General features: G+C 40.2%; 1 protein-coding gene across 2 annotated transcripts in view; it reads left to right on the plus strand.

Moving 5' to 3' along the window:
* LOC103074585 (multidrug resistance-associated protein 4) overlaps positions 1–20,784 on the plus strand; it is a 216,787-nt gene extending 196,003 nt beyond the window's left edge. The window contains exons 28-31 of one of the 2 annotated variants that reach the window (XM_007471944.1): positions 808–980; positions 1,469–1,574; positions 8,437–8,571; positions 20,540–20,784. In XM_007471944.1, coding sequence (XP_007472006.1) covers positions 808–980; positions 1,469–1,574; positions 8,437–8,571; positions 20,540–20,647 — 522 coding nt within the window. In that variant the 3' untranslated portion in view covers positions 20,648–20,784. The remainder of the gene's footprint in view (positions 1–807; positions 981–1,468; positions 1,575–8,436; positions 8,572–20,539) is intronic. The other variant, XM_007471945.1, reaches the window with a different exon arrangement.
* The last annotated feature ends 744 nt before the right edge of the window (positions 20,785–21,528 follow it).

Raw genomic sequence — 21,528 nt, forward strand, 5'->3', positions numbered from 1 at the left:
AGTTTATATGGATGAGCTTGGACTCTGAGCAAGCTGATTCAGCCCTACAGTTTTTCTTGCCAGTAATTCTGGTTTCTGAAGGCAGATTATCTTTGGCAGTTAAAAGTTGGGGGTTTTTTTGTTTTTGTTTTTTTAATCTTGTAGTACAGTTTAATCTTATAACAGTCCACTGCTTTAAACACCATCTATACCCATAGTCTGGGGAAAATAAAACTATGTTGTGTCCTGTTTTTCACGAGTTTTCATTCATTAATGAAATTGAAGTAAATACCCTTGACTGGTCTAGCAGTATGGTGTTAAACTTGGGAAAGAAGCATCCCCCAAATAGGCTCAAGGTTTACTGTGGTACAGTTTGTCATAGTTTGAATTTTTTTTTTTTTAAACCCTTAGACCTTCCAACATGGTAAAGTGCTGATGAGATTATGTCTCAAGAGAACCATACTTACCACAATAATTTAAAAAAATTTTTTCCCTGTAGTGTACTGACTCCTGTCAGCCCTAAAGATCCTGTTTAGATCACATTGGGAGAAATAGCTTTATTTTTTGAGAGACTTCCTTAACTAATCCCTAGGTGGGGTTTCTGGTGGGTGTCATGTGGCAGTGATGGGGGACACTGAGATCTTTCTGTCCTGAGTTGACTCTACCATCTTTCTCAGTGAACGCTACTTGGAAGGAGCTCTTCCCATCACCTGGCTGTACATGTACATAAGAAGTCCTGAGGACTTCAAAGCTCTAATGTCTAAAAGGCTTGTCTCCTTCATTAGTAGTTCATTTAGGAAAATGTCATTCTTCTTTCTGTATCCACAGGTACAACTTAAAGAAGCCATCGAAGATCTTCCTGGTAAAATGGATACTGAATTAGCAGAATCAGGATCGAACTTTAGTGTTGGACAGAGACAATTGGTGTGCCTAGCCAGGGCTATTCTCAGGAAAAATCGTATATTGATTATTGATGAAGCCACAGCAAATGTGGATCCAAGGTATAGAGTTGAGGTCCATGAAACTTGGAATCTGAATTTTAAATGTGGTAAATGGAAGACATTTAATGTGGCTGAGAAATGTTCTAAGCGTTCTCTTTTCCCCACAGATCTCTCTTGATAACATTAATTGCAGAAAACAAAGGAAGAAATCAAAACCTGTTATATGGTGTTAATGTTATTAGGCATCCTAAGAGAGCTAGATTCCTAAATCCAGCTTCTGATAGTTTCAAGTAATTTCGAGGGCAGACTATCTTACATTGTTTTATGAAAAATCTTGTAAGGAGACTTTTTTTTTTTTTTTTTTTTTTTTTTTTTTTTTGGCCCACCACCAGGGAAGCCCAGGAGACTTTTTATACTCAGTTTTTGAAGAGCAATATTATGTCTTAAAGTATTGATTTTTTAAAACATTATAAAAATGTGATTTTTTTTTAAGTCTTCAGTCGCTATTTCTGTCTTTACTGAACTAAATTCAGCTTCTTTGTTTCCAGAACTGATGAGTTAATACAAAAAAAAATCCGTGAGAAATTTGCCCAGTGCACTGTGCTAACCATTGCACACAGATTGAACACCATTATTGACAGCGACAGGATAATGGTAAGACCCTCACCTGTGGAACATCAGTCATTCCCATTTATGTTCAGTTTTGTCAATGTATCCTTCCTTAAAAAACGTGATAGGAACCTCCAATAAGTTAATTTTCTCTTAAGTTTTCCTCTCATTCCTGACAGTAGCTCAAGTACTTACCTACACTTTCAGAATATGCTATTAAATAATATATCCAGTAATTGCGTATTTTCATATTAAAAGTTTATTTGAAATGTTATTTTTCATTAAGATGGCCAACCACGAAAATACGCCAAATCCAAGACACAGCTTCATACTTCAGTGTTCTAGAACACAGTCATTTTTCCTTTGTCAGTTATTTTTTCAGATTTTTAGATTCCCTTAATCAAAAAATTAGCCTTTCATTTAGACTGCCAAGAGGTTGTTGGGTAAGGTTGCAGAATTTCTCAGCTGTTGGGACTTTCACAAGATTTCCTGTCAGAGGGGAGTCTATGAGAAGAAAGGCCTAGTGAGAAAAAGAAAGTATTTCAACAGAACGGATTTAATCTAGGAAATTTCACTACATAGGAATTGGAGGCATGGGAAAATGAAAGTGAACACTGTGTAAGTAATGTTAGGAAGCAACTATCTAGGACAGATCTGCAGACCTAACTAGCAAGTCTCTTTCACAATAGATCTGGGCACTGTGCACATAGCCGACTCCAAGCTTTGGTCTCTGTATATTTGTCTAGTATCTTCCTTCCAGATTTGATTGGCTCTGTCTTTCTTAGTAACTTAATGTTTATTTATTTAGCTTTATTTCCTTCCTTCCTCCCTCTTTTACTTTTCTCTCTCTTTGTCCTTTCCCTCTGTTGCTTGTTGAGTGTCAATATATCTTAGGGTGTGGCTTTATAAAATGATAAGATAATCATCCCTCAAAGGAAAAACCTTTGACTGCAAATAAGCCCAAAAGAATGCAAGTTATTTTCAGGCTAACCCCCAGCCTGTGGCAATGAGCTGGTTCTGCTCGTCTTACAGATGATAACTGTTGTCACAAGGTACCACCATATCCAGTGATGCTGATTAGTGATGAAGTAAATAGATAAAGAAAGCCTGCACAAGTCATAAGAGGCAACAGATGCAGTTGACTAGTGATTTTGATGGTCCATACTAAACAGATGATAGTAATATACGATCAGTGATGCCCAAAGTCCCTTGTGTCCAGTGATAATGGAGGTGTCCCTTTTGACTTCTTGGGCAGTTTCTGGAATGTCGCCTCCCATCCTACTTCATGTGCATTGTCAGGTGGGATCCTCAGTGGGGGACCTGACCAGTCTGTCAGCACTGAAGCGACGCCCTTAGCCTCCCTCCCCCGAGCTGGACGTGCACAGGAGTGAGCTCTGGGGAGGCAGACGACAGGAGTGGGGCATCCCCAACCAAAGGGATGCTCTGGACTCCAAGCAGTGTGTCTGGTCATCTGGACTAGCACACCACAGTAGGAAGCAGGCCCCACCGGCAGTCTTCTGTGCGGGACCAGGTGACATTCCAAGATTACAGGACAGTGACATTTAGAAACCAGCAACATTGTTTAGCATGGATCAGCCTTAGTCCCTCATTTTGTTTTCTTAAATGCCAACTGGAAAAGTATCCTTTTATTTCTGTTCTTTACTTTTCGATTTGTTGGTCTCATGTCTCAGCATTGTATTTTCCAGACTGTCCCTCAAAGCATCTTCCACAAGAAATGAATGATGCTGTGTAGTTTACCTATTTCAAGCCCTTTGTCAGTATTTCGAGGCAGCAGCAGAATGGTGGCTTGATCACCATCCAGTTCAGTTGGGGGATCCACTGAATTTAATCATTGCTCCTAAATGTAACCTGGAGATCAATGTTTGGTTTTTGGTATTACAGCATTTATGGTAGCTGGTTTCTTTTATTATCTAATCATTAGAAATACTGTCACCGTGGAATATAAGATGGGTTAAAGAAACAGTGAGAAGGGACAGAATTTGCAGACATGTCAGCTGGTCACTCCTAAATCTTATCCATCAGCACTTGATCCACAGGTGTGAACATCTGTATCACCTTAGCCAATCAGCTTTGTTGCCGTTATCAAAATATGTCCATTTGTTTAATGCTTTATGTACCAGTATATTCTGGTAAATTTCTGTAGTCTCAAATTTTTCTCTCAGTTTTTCTGAACAAATCCTTAACATGGTTTTACAAAGTGGTTTACAGCTCGGCCCCTCCCCACCTTTCTAGTTTTGTCTCACTCTGCTCTTTCCTTTAGAGCTAAAACCACATTGATGGTCTTTCAGTTCTCCAAACGCGGTTTTCACTCTCGTATAATTTTGCCCTCTCCTTTAATATTGGTGGCTTAGACTAAGGTGCTAGCAGTGGGAATGGTGAGATGGTTGGATTTGGGATAGGCAACAAAACGGAGCCAAGTGAACTGTGTGACGGATCGAACGTGGGATCCGAGGGAAGAGAGAGGAGTCGATGCTGGTTTCTGGCCTGATCATCTGAGTGAATGGGGAATGAGGAGTCCATTGGGAGAAGGGACGTGCAAGGGTTCTCATCGGAACCTGTCACCTTTGTGATGACCAACATTGTTTTCTGTGGCGGACCTTGCCCTTCACCGTGGAGCTGCCCTTCGCACTCCTGTGTTGGGAGACCTTCAGTTTAGGGCTCCCTGGTCAAGGTCATCGGTGATGTTGCAGGGAGGTCCCACCAGGAAATGTAAACATGGCCACTTGTTTACATCTTGGTCCAAGCTGGTTGCGGTTGCTGACTCCTTAGACCTCAGGGGACCCAAGAGACGTGCATCCCCTAGCTTCAGAGCTGGGGAATTGTTCTCTGTGGTCCCATCCACCCTAGGCGTAAACCTTTTATGTTGTTCTGGAGCTCCCGATTACCAGTTGGCTTTCACTTTTGCAAAAATCTCATAAATAATGTTCTTTCCCACACCTTTGATTTCTGTGGCAATTTTCTTTTGCTTGCTTGATTTAGAAATACGGGCATACCTTGTTTAATTGTGCTTCTCAGATGTTGCATTTTTTACAACATCTGTGAAGCACATGGTCTGTGGCAACCCTAAGGCGAGAAAGGCTTATCGGTGCCATTTTTCCAACACATGTGCTCACTCCATGTCTCTGTCACATTTTGGTAATTCTCAGCACGATTTCACATTCACCGTTTTCACTGTCATTACATTTGTTTTGGTGATCTGTGGTCAGTGATCTCTGATGTTACTACTACGCCTTGCTGAAGGCTCAGATGGTGGTTAGCGTTTTTTAGCAATAAAGCATTTTTAAATGAAGGTGTGTGTATTGTTTTCTCAGTCATAATGCTGTTGTACACTTGATAGGCTACCATGTAGTATAAACATAACTTCTGTGTGCCCTGGGAAACCAGAAAATTCATGTGAACCAATTTATTGTAATATTCATATCTTTGTGGTGTTCAGGAACTGAACCCCCCAAATCTGCGAGGGATGCCTCTTCCTGTTTCCTTTTCAGAAAGCAAGTGATTGTCTGTTCCTAAAGCTTTAAGGGCATAAAGACAAGTCAATCTGCTGCAAATCCTGATGTTCCAGAGGGTGGGCGGCCAGCCTCGGGGAGTAGCTGGGGAAGTGACAGATGCTAATGAAGGGCATAACCAACAGAGTTATCACCATAAAGTCATGTAATTACAAGTGCTTAAGGTGTAATAATTACATTCTGTTGCACTGGTGAATACTTCTGCACAAAGTCGGATGGTTATGGTTTTGTTTACTGTAAGTAAATTCAGCAAAAGGCTTCTTGGGAAACAACTGTGACCTAGTTAATAGCTATGTTTATGTGTTGGCTCTCCAAATGGATTTACCCAGTTTGGGTTCATTAAGCACCGTTAATGTGTCAGGCTAAAAATTCTATTTTGCAAAGATGTTCTCTCAATTTTTATTTATTTATTTATTTTTTTGCGGTATGCGGGCCTCTCACTGTCGTGGCCTCTCCCGTTGCGGAGCACAGGCTCCGGACGCGCGGGCTCAGCGGCCATGGCTCACGGGCCCAGCCGCTCTGCGGCATGTGGGATCCTCCCGGACCGGGGCACGAACCCGTGTCCCCTGCATCGGCAGGCGGACTCTCAACCACTGCGCCACCAGGGAAGCCCTGTTCTCTCAATTTTAAGTTTATTCAACATGATGGAGTCATAATGACAGCTGATGGAATCTTCCTTACTTTCTCTGTTGCCACAAAACAGTGGAGCAGGACAGACAAATCAGAAATCCTCTTCCTCCTAAGACTCAACAACTATCTCTACATTAAAGGCTTCTTCCTGTAGTTTTTAGGATTAGCTGGTTGCTTGTGACCTGTTTTCTCCTCAGCCAATAGCACAGCTTTTCCCTCCAGTTCCTGCACACTCCAGTCTTCATATCACTGTGGATTCTCCCCAGAAGTGTGAGCAAAGGAAGCATGTGAAAATCTGCAATTGCTCGAACAATATTGCTGCCTGTGTTCAACATTTTCACTGTCTGCAGTTAGAGAATTCTTTGGAAATGGATGATGAAGAACCAACACCAGGGCCAGGAAACTTGGATTCCACGTCTTCTGTTTATAGACAGTCTTACAGTTTAATATTCTTTGCCTTTCTTCCTCAACTCAGACCTCTTTTTAGTAATGTTTTCCCAGATGAATGAAAACCAGAAACTATTTGTCACCCCCGACCAAAAAAATTTGAAAACTGTCCTTATGCGTTGTCATTACGTTGCTTATGCTTATAAGGGTCAAAATAGATCTTTCTGCCATTTATATTGTTAATCCTATTGTTTTTTTTGTTTTTTTTAATTTATTTTATTTATTTTTGGCTGTGTTGGGTCTTTGCTGCCGTGCGCGGGCTTTCTCTAGTTGCGGCGAGTGGGGGCTACTCATTGCGGTGGCTTCTCTTGTTGCGGGGCACGAGCTCTAGGAGTGCGGGCTCAGTAGTTGTGGCTTGAGGGCTCTAGAGCACAGGCTCAGTAGTTGTGGCGCACGGGCTTAGTTGCTCTGCGGCATGTGGGATCTTCCCGGAGCAGGGATGGAACCTGTGACCCCTGCATTGGCAGGCGGATTCTCAACCACTGCGCCACCAGGGAAGCCCAATCCTATTGTTTTTTGAGAGTGTTAATGTTTTTCTCGCTTTGCCTTTCTTAGATATTAGTCAGTCCTGAGAACTACTCATCTCAGTGGAATCGTGTATTTTAGACAATATGAAAGAAAATGAGAAGATTTGCTATTCATTCAAATTTTAGTAAATAAAGTAGAAAGTTGGACAAGGACAAAATATTAATAATACTTCCCCTAAAAATTATATAAAGTCTTTATAGTCAGAGAACTCATTTCCACCAACTCTGAAGTGGTGGTTTTTAAAAGTTGTTGCTTTTGAAGAATGTAAATTCTTCGTTGTATGAAGTAATTTGATATAATTATTTACTTTGTCTTTGGCATGAGAGAGACCTATGTTTTAAAATTGCATTTTTTCCTTCACTGTCAGGAGGAATGGTTATGCTCTATAATGCTACGCATAAGTAAAATTACACATTCAGGGCATCCAAATTGGCATGCCAAATTATACGACATTTTAATAATTATCTGGATGTAACAGATTCAGTGATTCTTAAACTCTTTTGAGAGACCTGCTGTTAGCAGTGATTCTTAGCAGTAAAAGTTTAACAGGGAAATGGCCTTTATGAGAGTTAATAAATGTTTCCGATTGAATACCCTGGGACCAAATTAACTGTTAATACCTAGATGTGGAAGAACAACCTGTGTCCTGCTTAGAGTTTCATCGTATTCTCTTAAGATACATTTACTCTAAATATGATCTAAATGAAGAACTCAGTACCACTTAACATCAAAACTGTTTTCCTAGGTATGTCATTTGGGCCAATTATTTCAGATTCTTTTTTTCCCTCTGAAACCATTAACCAAAGCCACTAATAAGTAGAAAGGCAGAGTTAAGAGCCCTTTCCTCTTCCTTTCAGTTTCCAATTAGTGGACATATTAATGAGCAATAAAATGGGTGAAAGGAAGGCAGCTGAAGAAAGAACAAGAAGCAAGGAAAGATAATTTGTGAAAACAGATTCAGATCCTTGGCAATTCAGATTGGGCTGCCCCCGTGTGCTGTGCAGGCCGTGATCACTGGAATTTGGAGCTCAATTTCTTAATTGCTTCTTTAGACTTATCCAAAGAGAAAATTGGATTTCTAGAGATTTTCTTCTGTGCAGAGCAATTCTGCTAAAGCTGTTTAGGTAGCAGCTCTCGTTGCCAGCTTTTCACTCTCAGGAGGATAAGCTACTACCAAAGCTAACTTCAAGAAGCACCTTAACCTCTCTGGCAAAAGATTCTATCCCCACTTAGCTGAAATATTCCAGGGCCCTAAGGAAATTCCGGAAGCATTTACTTTTTGTCCCCAAAATTGCTCAGATTCTGTGCAACCAACTCGGGAGTTCATTTGCTCTCTGCCATCAGTTTCTATGACATCACCCTAATTTTTTGCTAAATTGAGTTTGATTTCCTTGAATCAAGAAATTTCCCAGCTCTGTATATCTGTATAAATAGCCCTCAAAGCTCAAGAGTCTGAGAGCTAAAAGCACTAACTAATGATAACAACCCCAAATGCCCTGGGCAGAATATAAAATGCCACATACTGCTGAGTGCCCCTAATCATAGTCTAAAACTTTCATTTTCTTCCTATAACATTATAATAATAAAAGGTCGGGTTAGGCCTTTGTCTGCCTAGTAAAACAGGGTAATCAAACCGTTTAAACACCAGCCAGGCCTACCACCCAAATAGATTCTATTCTCACTGTCTCACCCCTTTCGGAAATATTGTCTGAGTTATAATACGTTACTGCAAAACATTGTGTGCTAATGGGCTTCTTTCTGCTGATTAACAGGTTTTGGATTCAGGGAGACTGAAAGAATATGATGAGCCATATGTTTTGCTACAAAATAGAGACAGCCTATTTTACAAGATGGTGCAGCAACTGGGCAAGGCTGAGGCCGCTGCCGTCACTGAAACAGCAAAACAGGTGAGCCCGCTGCAGGGAGTTGTAATTAAGGTTCGTCTCCAGGGTTCACTCCTCAGGATCTGGCACCAGGGGTCTGGTAACAAGCACTCTGTGCCCTTTTCAATTATAAGCCTCCAGAGACAAAGCTTCATGACTGCACCTTCAGAGTACATTGCAGGGGGAGGACATGTCTGCTGAGAATCTGCAGAGCTAGTGGGGGCGGCATGCAGGACGTGTGTGCGCTCACGTGTGCGCACACATGCACACGAGAGAGATTTCGGATTGGAGCTTCCACATGTTTGGACTCTGGGGTCAGATCTCATAGAGCACAGAACACTCATTTTGCGGACCCTTTACATTCTTATGATTGGTGCTTAGCACATTTATGATGCAAATGCTGTCAGGGAACATGCAGGAAACTTGAGAGTTTGAGAAGAATTGGAGTGGAATATTATGAATCGGGTCTAGAAAGATCTACCAGGGAAAGGTGTAGGTCTCTTCTGGCTTCTAACTGTAAAGAAAACTCCTACATGATACTGTCACTTTCTCCCTAATTCTTCGTTGTTTAGAATTAGGTCTGGTTGCCTCCCTATGCTTCCTCTTCTTTCTAGAAGATGAAATTGTCATCAGGATAAATCAAGAATTCACAGTAACCCTAACTGTAGTCTGAATGGCGCTTGAAGGTTTACAAAGCGTTTTCACAGATGAGGTGTGTGGAAGCCCTAAGCACTGTACATGGTGTGAGAAAGGTGCTCGATGCGTAGCATTCAGGTCACTGGTATCTTTCTAACAAAGGTGAGGTGGTAGTATCTCATAGTACAAATGCGGTAACTGAAGTCTGGTGAGGGACTTAGCCACTGTCATGCAGCCAGCTGTAATTCTCTCTGGAATAAGATAGGAGTGGGATTGATGTCAGGATAGAGGGCGAGAAGAAAGGTCTGCTGTTCTTGCCCATTTTGATGGGTGGGTTGGGGTGGGTTGAGGCCTCGGAATGTATGTCGTGAGGCTTTCCGTCAAAACTTTACCTCCGGGTGTTAAATTATGGGTGCATTTTTCCTTCTTTATACTTTTCTGCATTTCCCAGATTTTCACTTGTAAGTTGAATAAAATTACTCTTTCAGCATTTAAAATATCTCTTAAAGAAAACGTCCCATAATGTTACCAACAAGAGATAGAATTAGAAATTTGTATGCTCCCATTATAAGACTTCAAAATAGTAAAATAGCTTATTTTTTAAAAAGAAGGGCAAAAATGGATAAAGCCGCAAGGAGAAATAGAAAAATCCACAATCAGTGGGAGGTATTAAAACAACTTGCTATCAAATTAATAGAGCAAGAAGAAAACTAGGTCAGGATACAAAAGATCTGAATAATCAATTAACCGGTTTGACATCATAGGCATATACAGAATACTGTATTCAACAATTGCCAGTCAGTTGCAGGACTTCCCTCGTGGTCCAGTGGGTAAGACTCTGCGTTCCCAATGCAGGGGGCCCGGGAACGGCCTGCAGGGGCCGACCAGGTTTGATCCCTGGTTGGGGAACTAGATCCCACACGCATGCTGCAACTAAGAAGTCCGAATGCCACAACTAAGAAGCCTAGGATGCTGCAACGAAGAGTCTGCACGCCACAACGAAGATCCCATGTGCCATAACCTAAACAAGCAAACAAACAAACAAAACAAAACAAAACAAAAACGGGAAAAGAAAACATGTCCCAGTATCTAAGTAATTCTATATGAAACATTTATCTGAAATGTGGCCTGAATTCTCTGTCATTGTTTTATCTCATTCCTCCTCCTTAGAAATGAAGAGCAGTACCTTCCACTGCTTATAATGTAGGAAATTGTGCTGGGTCACAGAGCTGGCTGAAGAGTTTAGGGATCACGGAAGATTGTATTCTGAACTTTTCATAAGTACTTATATTGTATGTAAATAGAAGTTGCACTTGGAGCCCTATATTTTTTAATGCATGAAATTCACAGAGCGCTTTCATCCACTAGAGTGTCTCCCAGTCAGAGCTTCCCTTCTAACATCCAATAATTATTTGGGATTCCCTATATAACCTAGTCACAGAACAGCCAGGAATCTCGCAAACCCTTTTTTTCTTTGACCTTAGGCATTTCACATCAGACACGTGTCCTCACGTATGAGTCAAAAGTCTCCACTTAAAAAATATATAATGATTATATATTATCAAACATTGAGCAATGAGAAATAGATCACAGCATTTAGGTAGGCACATAAGTTCAACACCTTCATTTTACAGGTAAGGAAGCTAAAGCCCCCCTTAGAAGGAAGTGTCCATATATATACAAGTAGTGATAATGCTACCGTGCAGCAGACACAGGATTAGAAATCTTTTCTTCCAATAAATGTTTTAAATCAAGTGTAACATACATAGAAAAATAGACATAAGTCATAGAATTAGATATCTTGTGATTCATGGTCTAGTAATCCTGCATGTACTTAAACAATATCAGTGGTAAGTTACATTTGTGTAGTTCTTTATAATTTATTTTACATACTTCTCACATGTGTGTTTGCACTTAATCCTCATCACGGTCCTTTTTTATCCCCCGTCATGGATGAGGAGATTGGGTCCAGGGCTCACCTAAGGTCACAGAGCTGGTCCAGGGAGCGCAGGGGGTGAATTGGTCGGGGAGGCTGAGTTCCACCCTAGGCACTCTGCTCTGTGTCGAGCCTGAGAACTCTGCTCCTTTCATGTGGTAGCCAAGGCGGGGCCAGTCACCCAAGTTCACAGGGAGGCAGAACATCACTCTTGGATTTCAGTCCTGCCACTGGCTCAGGTCACTTCTTCGGAAAGACCTAACAAAATAACATATCCTGATTCTCATCTCAGTTGAGTATCTTCTTGACATTATTTCCACATATTCTTGATCCTCTTAGGAGAACAAACTGTCAGATTGTCAATTTTTTAAATGTGCAAGCATCAGATATCGTTCAGAGCATCGTTCAGAGCTGTAACACCGGGAGGATTAGCCTAAGTCAACAAGCTTTTCACTCTTAACAGAATTCATTCATTTGAAAAGAAAACTCAACATCTGGGAAAACGTGCATCCAAGTCATGTTTTCTTGACTACGTAGTTGATTCTCTGAAAATGGTGCACGCAAGCTGAGTCACTGTCTGATTGACCCTTTTAGATGATCCATGAAATAGAGAAAGTACCTTTCAGATACATAAAGCTGAAGGGTACATTAGTTTGCTAGGGCTGCCATACAAAGTACCACAGAGTAGGCACCTTAACAGAAACTGATTTTCTCACAGCCCTGGAGACTGGAAATCTGAGGTCAAGGTATAGGCAGGATTGATTTCCTCTGAGGCCTTTCTCCTTGGCTTGTAGATGCCATTTTTTTCTCTTTGAAAGAGAAAAAAGAAAGAAACATGATCTTTCGTCTGTGTGTGCCTGTGTCCTAATTGCCTCTTCTTATAAGGACTCCAGTCATATTAGATTAGGGGCCACTTATATGACTTCATTTTAACTGAATCACCTTTCTAAAGACCCTATCTCCAAATACAGTCGCATTCTGAACGACTGGTGGGTTTAGGACTTGAACATATAAAATTGGAGGGGGGAGCTTCCCTGGTGGCGCCGTGGTTAAGAATCCACCTGCCGATGCAGGGGACACGTGTTCGAGCCCTGGTCCAGGAAGATCCCACATGCCGCAGAGCAACTAAGCCCATGCGCCACAACTGCTGAGCCCGTGTGCCGCAGCTATTGAAGCCGGAATGCCTAGAGCCCATGCTCCGCAACAAGAGAAGCCACCGCAATGAGAAGCCCATGCACCGCAACTAAGAGTAGCCCCCGCTCGCCGCAACTAGAGAAAGCCCGCGTGCAGCAACAAAGACCCAACACAGACAAAAAAACAAAAAAAATTGGAGGGGACACAATTCATCCCATAACAAAGGATAAATGCCTATCATTCATTTTCTTCTGTGATGAAGCAGACCTGATTGAGGCTTTTTTGAAGTTTCTCTGTTGCCAGTGTGTAACAGAGGTTTCATTTTATCTATTCGTTTTATCACCAGATACAACCCCAAAATTATGAAATCCTAATATCCTAGATCTAGGACCCTGGACTGGTTTGAATAGTGCAGGAGGCACTTAGCAACCTCGTGACCTCTTATGTTGCCCAAGGTCTCTGAGCCTCAGGGTCCTCACCTGTATGTAGTGCAGGGATTAGAGCACTGCCCGGCTCCTTCACACTTCTTACAAGAATCAGATGAGAGAGTGCTTTGTGAATATTGAGCATTTTGTAAGATAAAAATCGCATCATTTCTTTCTCAGGCTATAGATTCAACCCTTATCTCCCAATAAGAAGATGTACCCACAGTTCTTCTAAGTAGCATTAGAGACTCTAAATAATTAAATTTTATTTTTAATAATCAGTTCTTAAAGAAGTGATGTGTCTAATGCTACAAAATTCAAAAACTTTACTTTTTTAGAATAGGTTTTAAAATTTTATAAATGAAATTTAAGTCACTTTACCGTTCCTGTCATTACACAGCTCCTCCCCCGGGGTGGAGCTCCAGCACCATCTTTGACTATTCTCTTGACATGTCCTGTGCTTCAGTAATAATTTGTGCCGATGTGGCCTTCCTGTTTTTAAGCACAAACGATAGCTCTCCCTTACTTTTTTCATTGGATATTATACCTATGTGCAGAGTTATCTCATTCTGTTTAATGGCTACGTAGTATTTATGCTTTCTCCATCCCCTACTCCTCATTTTCCCTTCTAATTAATTGTTACAGTTTTATGTTTTATTTCCCCACAAGAGGAGCTCTCTAGTTCACTTACTGTTTGTATTCTTTTTTTATAATTTATCACCTTCTATTATCTTTTTTCTTTGGTTTATTTTATTGTTGCTTACTGCCTGAATGCATTTGTTTTTATTTTTTCTTATTTATTAATATAAATATTTTCAAGGCTGTGAACTTTTCTCTGAATACTGTTTTAGATGTATCCTATAGGCTCTGGTGTCTAGTGCTTTCATCATAGTTAGGTTTTTTGTATAGATTCTGCGATTTTGGTTTTCATTTCCTCTTTGGTCCACAAATTATTTGAGAAGGTTATCTTTAAAACTTCCTGGGGGTTGGAGTTTTTTTATGTTTATTTGTTTCTGTTTTCCTCATCAGTCTCAGTACCTTATGATCAAAAAATGTTGTTTGTCCTCTTTCCCCCAAGAAACAATATTTCCTAATACCTTTTTGGTGTTCTGGTAAATAGGCAATTTTTGTGAGTGTTCTGTGGGTATTTAAAAAGATGGGTTATAGAGTTTCATTTTTAATTAGATCTATTTAATTACATTATTTAGTTCTTCTCTATCCTTATTTATCTTGGTCCATTTAATGTAACTTGGACTAGGTGAATTAGTCTCATGCTACCAAGTTTCACTTTGTACTTCCTGCTTTCTTTGGTTGTTACAATTTTGATGATATGATTGTTTTCAGTGCACAAATATATTCTTGACTTTTGTTATCAGTATGAATTATATTTTCTACTATTTTAAAGTGCCTTTCATTGATGGCATTTAATGGTCTTGGCCCTAAATCCAATATGGTTCATAATTAAATTGAGTCCCCCTTTTCACGTTGTTTTCATTTGCCTGGTATGTCTTTGACTGTTTTTGTTTTTGTTTTTGTTTTGGCCATGCTGTGGGGCATGTGGGATCTTAGCTCCCTGACCAAGGATTAAATCCACTCCCCCTGCAGTGGAAGCGCAGAGTCTTAACCTCCTCTGGACCACTAGGGAACTCCCAGTCTTTGATAGTCTTTTTTTTTTTTAATATTTATTTATATATTGGCTACGTTGGGTGTTAGTTGTGGCATGCGGGATCTTTCACTTTGACACGTGACCTCTTCGCTTCATTGTGGTGTGTGTGCAGGCTTCTCTCTAGTTGTGACGTGTGGGCTCCAGAGTGCATGGGCTCTGTAGTTGTGGCACACAGGCTTAGTTGTGTGACCAGGGATCGAGCTGGTGTCCCCTGCATTGCAAGATGGATTCTCTACCACTGGACCACCAGGGGATTCCTCTGATTATCTTTTAATAGCAGATTACAGATACATCTCTTGCAATGGCATGTAGTTAGGTTTAGCTCTGAGATTTAATCTTAGCACATGAGGCACCTCCCCCCCCCCCCAAATATATGAGTTTAGGCCATTTACATTTATTGAGATTATAGTTACGTTTTATCTTAGTTCAGTCGTGTTATACTGTCAGTTTTTAGTGCTCTTTTTTTATTATTTTTTTTTAGCCTGTAATTTGTGTTTCTTTGCTCATTGTTTTATGTATGTTCCTTTCATTTCCTCTAAGAATACTTTATTTCTTATTTTTGGCTCCCCATTATGAACAATGATGTCATATCTTCCCTCTCCCCCTTCCTCCATCAGATTTTAATTGTTTTTCTTCTACTGTTTATCTTCATATCTTTAAAAATCCTTAAACCTCTATTATTTTACTTACTTGTATTAAATTATACTTTTTCATCTCTTAGTTGGCTAAAATTTGTCCTCTCGTATTGTGTTTTTACACCTTAGGGGTTTGATTCACTAGTGGGGCTGAGAAATCCGTTTAATCAGTCATGACCAGCATGCTTTGAGAAATGAAATAGGAAAGAATGGAATAGAAGAAAAGGAGCAATGTATCTTTCATAGTAATAGTATATATTTCATGAAACTCCTTTCAGGATAGATAAATGTAGATACGGATTGTGAATCTGTACTGAGACTCAAAGTAAAGTTAAGTGTATTTACTATTGTGCGTGGCAGTACAAATGAAATGTTGAAAACAAATCTCTATACCGTCATAAAGGAGGGTCATTGGAGTTAAGAATCCCCGACTTACTGTCTATAGAGTTGACCCTTGAACAACAGGGATTTGAATTGCAGGAGTCCACTTATATGTTTTTTTTTTTCCAGTAAATATGTACTATAATACTGCATGATCTGCAGTTGGTTGAATGCATGATATGAAACTGTGAATATGAAGGAGCAACTGTAAAGTTATACTTGGATTTTCGACTATGTGGAGGGTCCCTAACCCCTACGTTGCTCAAGGGTCACCTATATGAAATATTTTTCTGCTACATCACCAGTTTATATTTCTGGTTATAATATTCTTGGATCACACGTCCTTTCACTTATTGTGTTGTAATCTTTGCTATAAGGTCTCCCAGCATTGTTTATTCATGTGTAGGAGTCTAAGGCCACATTGGACATAACTTGATCTTTCCTGGATACTCAGAGGATTCTTTTTCTGTTTTGAAAGTCATTTGTTTTTCCTAGAACATCACAGACTCTTGGTCACTAGCTTCTAGTCTTTTATTTTAGGGAGTTTATTTGAATTATACCTTTGAATTTCTTTTAGTTGATTGGATTCTCTTTACAAATATCTATAATGTATAGATTGTCCTTTCATAAAGCTATTATTTCCTTAATCTTTTTAAAATTTTTATTAATTTATAATTATTAGACTTCCTTTCTCAGTTCTATCCTCCATGTCTCATATTGTTTGTTCCGTAGTGACTAATCTTTGTGCAGCCTTCAGAACTGTCATTTCTTTGATGTTTTCATTTTTACCTTCCTTTTCACTTTGGCGTCTGTCAATTCATGTTTCATCTTTTGTTGCTGTGCCATGTTTTCCTGTACTCTCAGATCTCTGCCTCCACGGGTTGATTATTCTACATTTTCTTTAAATATGTAATATTATTTTTTTCATAATTTTCATCTGTTCAGTGATTATTTCTTTCATCCATCATGTGCTTATCCTGTTACTTTTCCTAATTTTTTGTTTGTGTGTTTTACAAATTCTGTATTACTTTTTTATTTATTATTATTCCTACTACTCACTTTTTAATTTCGTTTTTCTAAGACCATATATTTGCTAGATAGTTGTGGCTAGCACATCATTTCAGACTAAAGGGAATTCCCTCTGCTTAACATAGAAGCATTCCCCATGATCCAGAGAAAGAGAGTGAGTGAATGAGTGTGTGTATGAAAGAGAGAGAGAAATTGATAATATTCATTTAGCCTGTACTCCTCCCTAGCCTTCAGAGATGGGCAGTTACAATGCTGCTTGCATTTCAGAATCTCTCTTATCCTAGGACCTTACCAGTGTTCATGCTTTAGGCAAAGATGGTGATTCTATAGGATTCCTCATGGACACCTTAGAATTTGCCAGTTAGTTGGAGAACTGTGCTCTCCCATGATTGCTGAGATCTGCTCTCTTTAGGTGCTTTCTCTCTGTCTTGCTACAGCACATTGGATCCAGTTGCATAAGGCAGTCCATCTAGATATTTTGTCAGTTGTGATTTCAAATGATTCCTGATTTCATCAAATATTGGGCTTGCTTTTTTTTTTTTTTTTTTTTTTTTTGCCGGTACGTGGGCCTCTCACTGTTGTGGCCTCTCCCGTTGCAGAGCACAGGCTCCGGACGCGCAGGCTCAGCGGCCATGGCTCACGGGCCCAGCCCCTCCGCAGCATGTGGGATCTTCCCGGACCGGGGCACGAACCCGTGTCCCCTGCATCGGCAGGCGGACTCTCAACCACTGCGCCACCAGGGAAGCCCTGAGCTTACTTTTTAACCTCCCACTATCCTTGCTGTTGAGAGTGATTTCTGAGAGGATAAGGGGAGAAAAAAATCCAATATTCCGTTAAGTTAAAAGGAGAAATCGTCTCTAACTCTCCAGCACTCTTTAACTTTGATAATATACCTGTCAGTATGTCCACAAAGTTAGACCTGCTTTAAAGATGAGGAGTTTGGGCTTCCCTGGTGGCGCAGTGGTTGAGAGTCCGCCTGCCGATGCAGGGGACACGGGTTCGTGCCCCGGTCCGGGAAGATCCCACATGCTGCAGAGCGACTGGGCCCGTGAGCCATGGCCGCTGGGCCTGCGCGTCCGGAGCCTGTGCTCTGCAACGGGACAGGCCACAACAGTGAGAGGCCCACGTACAGCAAAAAAAAAAAAAAAAAAAAAAGATGAGGAGTTTGAGGGTTACTGGGATTGAACTAGGGCCGTGCAGTTCAGGGAGAATGAATGGACAGATTTTTGAACCATAATTCTACATATATTGAACCATTGGTTGTTGGCCTTTATCTGTGCAGGAGAACATTTATTGCTCTGTTGCTTTTACTAAGATCTAATTCCATGATGGTGGCTTTGTTTACAAGTTGGAGTTTAAATACTAAACTTAGTTTCAACCTACATTGGAGGAACTATAATGAACTAAACCCAAAGAAGGACAGGAAAAGGCTCAAACCCAGCACTCACTGGTATTATATTCTGCTTGTCCAGAATTTGAACTTTTTTGGCATTGTCTCTTTTAATCCTCATGAAAGCTATTCTGAGCTGGTAGTATTATCCCTCACATCGAGAAACTGAGGCAGAAGGGCCTAAGGAACTTCTCAAAGTCACAGGTTAGAAAGTGTTAGTAATCTTTTAACTATTTTCTGCCTCCCGGGTTACTATATTTACTGAATAAAATGTGTAGTAACTACGACCCTGCGCTTCTATAAAGATAAAAATCAAAAGATTCACAAAAGGGCCTCCTAGATGTTTTGTTTTCATCATTTAAGCTGGGTGATGCTGCTGCTTTCTGTGGACTTAAGGGACCACGTCTCTGAGCAGCATCATAATCACTCCCAACACTTAGCTCAGCATGTTTTCAACCTGCAGTTTGTAGCCATCAATTAGTTCCTATGAGGTAAGTCATTGTCTCGTTTCACAAATGAGGCAGCTGGTGCAGAGAGAGCTTAAGTGATTTTTTCAAGGTCAGCAGTGGTCCCAGGAGAGAGAGGTGAGTTTGGGCCTCTCCATCCCAGGCTCAGCCCATCCACAAGGACTCTGCTAACAAGCGTTCAGTCATCTCAACTCCCTTCATAACCCGCCCTGTGAAAAAGATGCCTTCTCTCACTTGTGCTGTCAGCCAGAGTGTATTCTACACCATGGCAACAGATGAGGAAAAGAAAGGTCAAATCAAGGATTTTATACATAGGAAGGTCATTTTCATTATTCAGTTCTAAGTATTTCAGACCATGAAATGAAGACCATTTTGGTTAAAAATTGCTAATAATAAAAAATTTTTAATAAAAAATTACATTGAGAAAGGGGTATGGGAAAAGGAACCAGGTCGATGGGGGAGGGGTGGCTGTCAAGCAGTAGGAAATGAAATTAATTCCCTTCTGTTCTTCTGGCTGTTTTTACTTTCACTAACAGAGTATATAAATACATAACCACACAAGTATGGCTATTTTTTAAAAAATTGAGGAGGGGGATGAAATGCAATTAGCCCCCCCAAAAGCTTTATTTTTAATTCCTCGCATTATAATGGAAATAGCCTCGAATTTCATCCAGTCGGATGCAAGCATTCTTGGAGGAATTCTTATTTTTCTCCTTTTAAGTGACATTTTAATATACAGCATTTCATATGTAGTGCTGTTTTGCGGGTAGCAAGTATGCAAGCAATAAGAGAAAAAGAAAGTACACATAATATGAAGGTAGGTGTCTCATAGCTTTTCCATTTCATATGTGACGTCCACTATCTCTCATGATAACTTTGTTGACAGCACCCACAAATGTACTTGGAGTCAGGTTTTATAAAATAGATCTGAACTCATATGACTAAGCACCTCAGCACGTGACACGAAAAAGCCTCAGATAGATGGTACATTTTCTGTTTTAAAGACTCAAACAAAACTTTTCACACTCTTCTTTGGAGGAAAAAAAAATTACTTTTGAAGTCCTTTTTCACCCAAACACATTTAGAGATAAGAGCTCACAAGACTTGACATTATTTCATTTTGTTCTGTGCATCTGTCAAGGAACTGAGATACGATACAGCTACTAAAAACTGATGATTGTGGAATAGACAATCTTGACAGCATTTCATTTCCATTGTGTTCTGATTATACATTTATCAGAAAACCTGTATCTCTTCCAGTGCAGCTAGAAATTGGTAGAATTCAAGAACTCAAAGGCCTGGCAAAGACCTGTCCTATTATTTGGTATCATCGTCCATTTTAGAGAAGTTGCTTGGTTGAGTCATTGTTAAAGCTTTTGATTCTCTTTTCATTCTTATATTCCACTATCCACAGATCACATTTCTATAGGCCCTATAACTGCTTTGCCGCACAAATTAAACGCCAGGATATTTCATACATACACGCCAGCGTTTCAATGCTTGTCCTCAGAGTTTATAAAATAGAGGGATTGCAACCTGATATTAACATCCAAATCTATTGTGCTCATTTTGTGTGTGAAAATGAGAAACCCTCATGCAGACGCTAGATTTCCCAGCCTCTTTGTCACCCTGTTTTTAATTTATCGCCAGGCTTTGAGTCGGTAAAATGATTTCGCTTATCAGTTTAATGTAGTGATAAAGCATATCTGTGAATCAGAATGATCAGAACTCAAGTGGATCCACAGGTTGTTTGGCATCAGGCTCAGCCCCACTGAGGGTTTTAATGGGGCTACTTCCTTCACAGAATAAATACGTCCCTGGTTTTTTCAGTTGTTCCTCCACTAGTGATGGGATTGCTTCACATGAAAAGTGGACATAGAAATGCACTGCTTGGGGCTTCCCTGGTGGCGCAGTGGTTAAGAATCCACCTGGCAATCCAGGGGACAAGGGTTTGAGCCCTGGTCCGGGAAGATCCCACATGCCACAGAGCAACTAAGCCCGTGTGCCACAACTACTGAGCCCAAGGCCACAACTACTGAAGTCCATGCACCTAGAGCCTGTGCTCCGCAACATGAGAAGCCACCACAGTGAGAAGCCCGCGCACCGCAACAAAGAGTAGCCCCCGCTCGCCGCAGCTAGAGAAAGTCCGCGCGCAGCAATGAAGACCCAATGCAGCCAAAAACAAATAAATTAAATAAATAAAATTTAAAAACAAGAAAAGAAATGCGCTGCTTTAGGGAGGAGGACTTTAAAACTTTTAAACATGTTTTTATACCTGTCTCTTTTTTTTCAGGTGTACTTCAAAAGGAATTATCCAGAAATTATTCACAATGGGCATGTGGTTATGAATGCTTCCAATGGACAGCCCCCAGCCTTAACAATTTTTGAGACAGCACTGTGATTCTACCATGAAGTCAAGTCTATTCCAAAGACATTTTTCCAATAGTCTTTGCACTGTGTAAACTACATTTTACTTTTTTTTTTACACCAGCAACAAATATTTGCATACAAGTTGTTAGTCTATTTGGATTTTTTTCCTCCACTTCACCCAATGATGTCAAGCTCTAACAAAATGATTTATTATTGTTATTTATACGTTATAGTGTTTTTTTGTCTTATCTAAATCAGAGGTACGGGCCACCAATAAAAGCTGTTTACCAGGTTTTGTGCCTTAAAGAGACTCCAGAGCCAAAGCACATTTTCTAAGGTATAAGACAAAGTTGTCATAGATGTTTTTTACTGCCCCCAAATTACATATTACTTTCCAATTATATCAGGGATTCTATTTACTTGAAGTCTGTGGAAGTTATCATTTTGCCTTACCACTTTCTTTAACATAAGTAGGATCCACTATTCCCTGCCCAAAACCTCTGGCTAAACTAGTAGAGAAAAAACTAATAGGAAAAACAAAAAATACACTTTAGTTTAAGTGGCATTATAGAAGGAGAGGGCCCCCCCCCAAAAAAAAGATAAATGGTTAAAATACAGAAGGTCAGTATTTAATTATATTTTCTGAAAGAGATGGAAGAGAAAATACTTTCAGAAAATAGGAGCCCTTCTAGGGGATTTGATAATGATGGACTCGTGTTATCATTAATCGTCTTCTAGATTTCGTGGCTCCTACATGATATCTGTTGCAGTTTTAGACTCATCTTGGTGATATTTTCAAAAAGGCCATGCTGCTAACTGTAATTGACCCTCAATTGACCATCAATTGACGGTTGACCCTCTGCTGACATAAGGCTTTTGCTTTGCCCGTCATTGAAATCCTTTCTAAATCAC

The sequence above is a fragment of the Lipotes vexillifer genome, unplaced genomic scaffold (assembly GCF_000442215.2).
Source record: "Lipotes vexillifer unplaced genomic scaffold, Lipotes_vexillifer_v1.1 scaffold1345, whole genome shotgun sequence".
NCBI classification, from domain to species: Eukaryota; Metazoa; Chordata; class Mammalia; order Artiodactyla; family Lipotidae; genus Lipotes; species Lipotes vexillifer.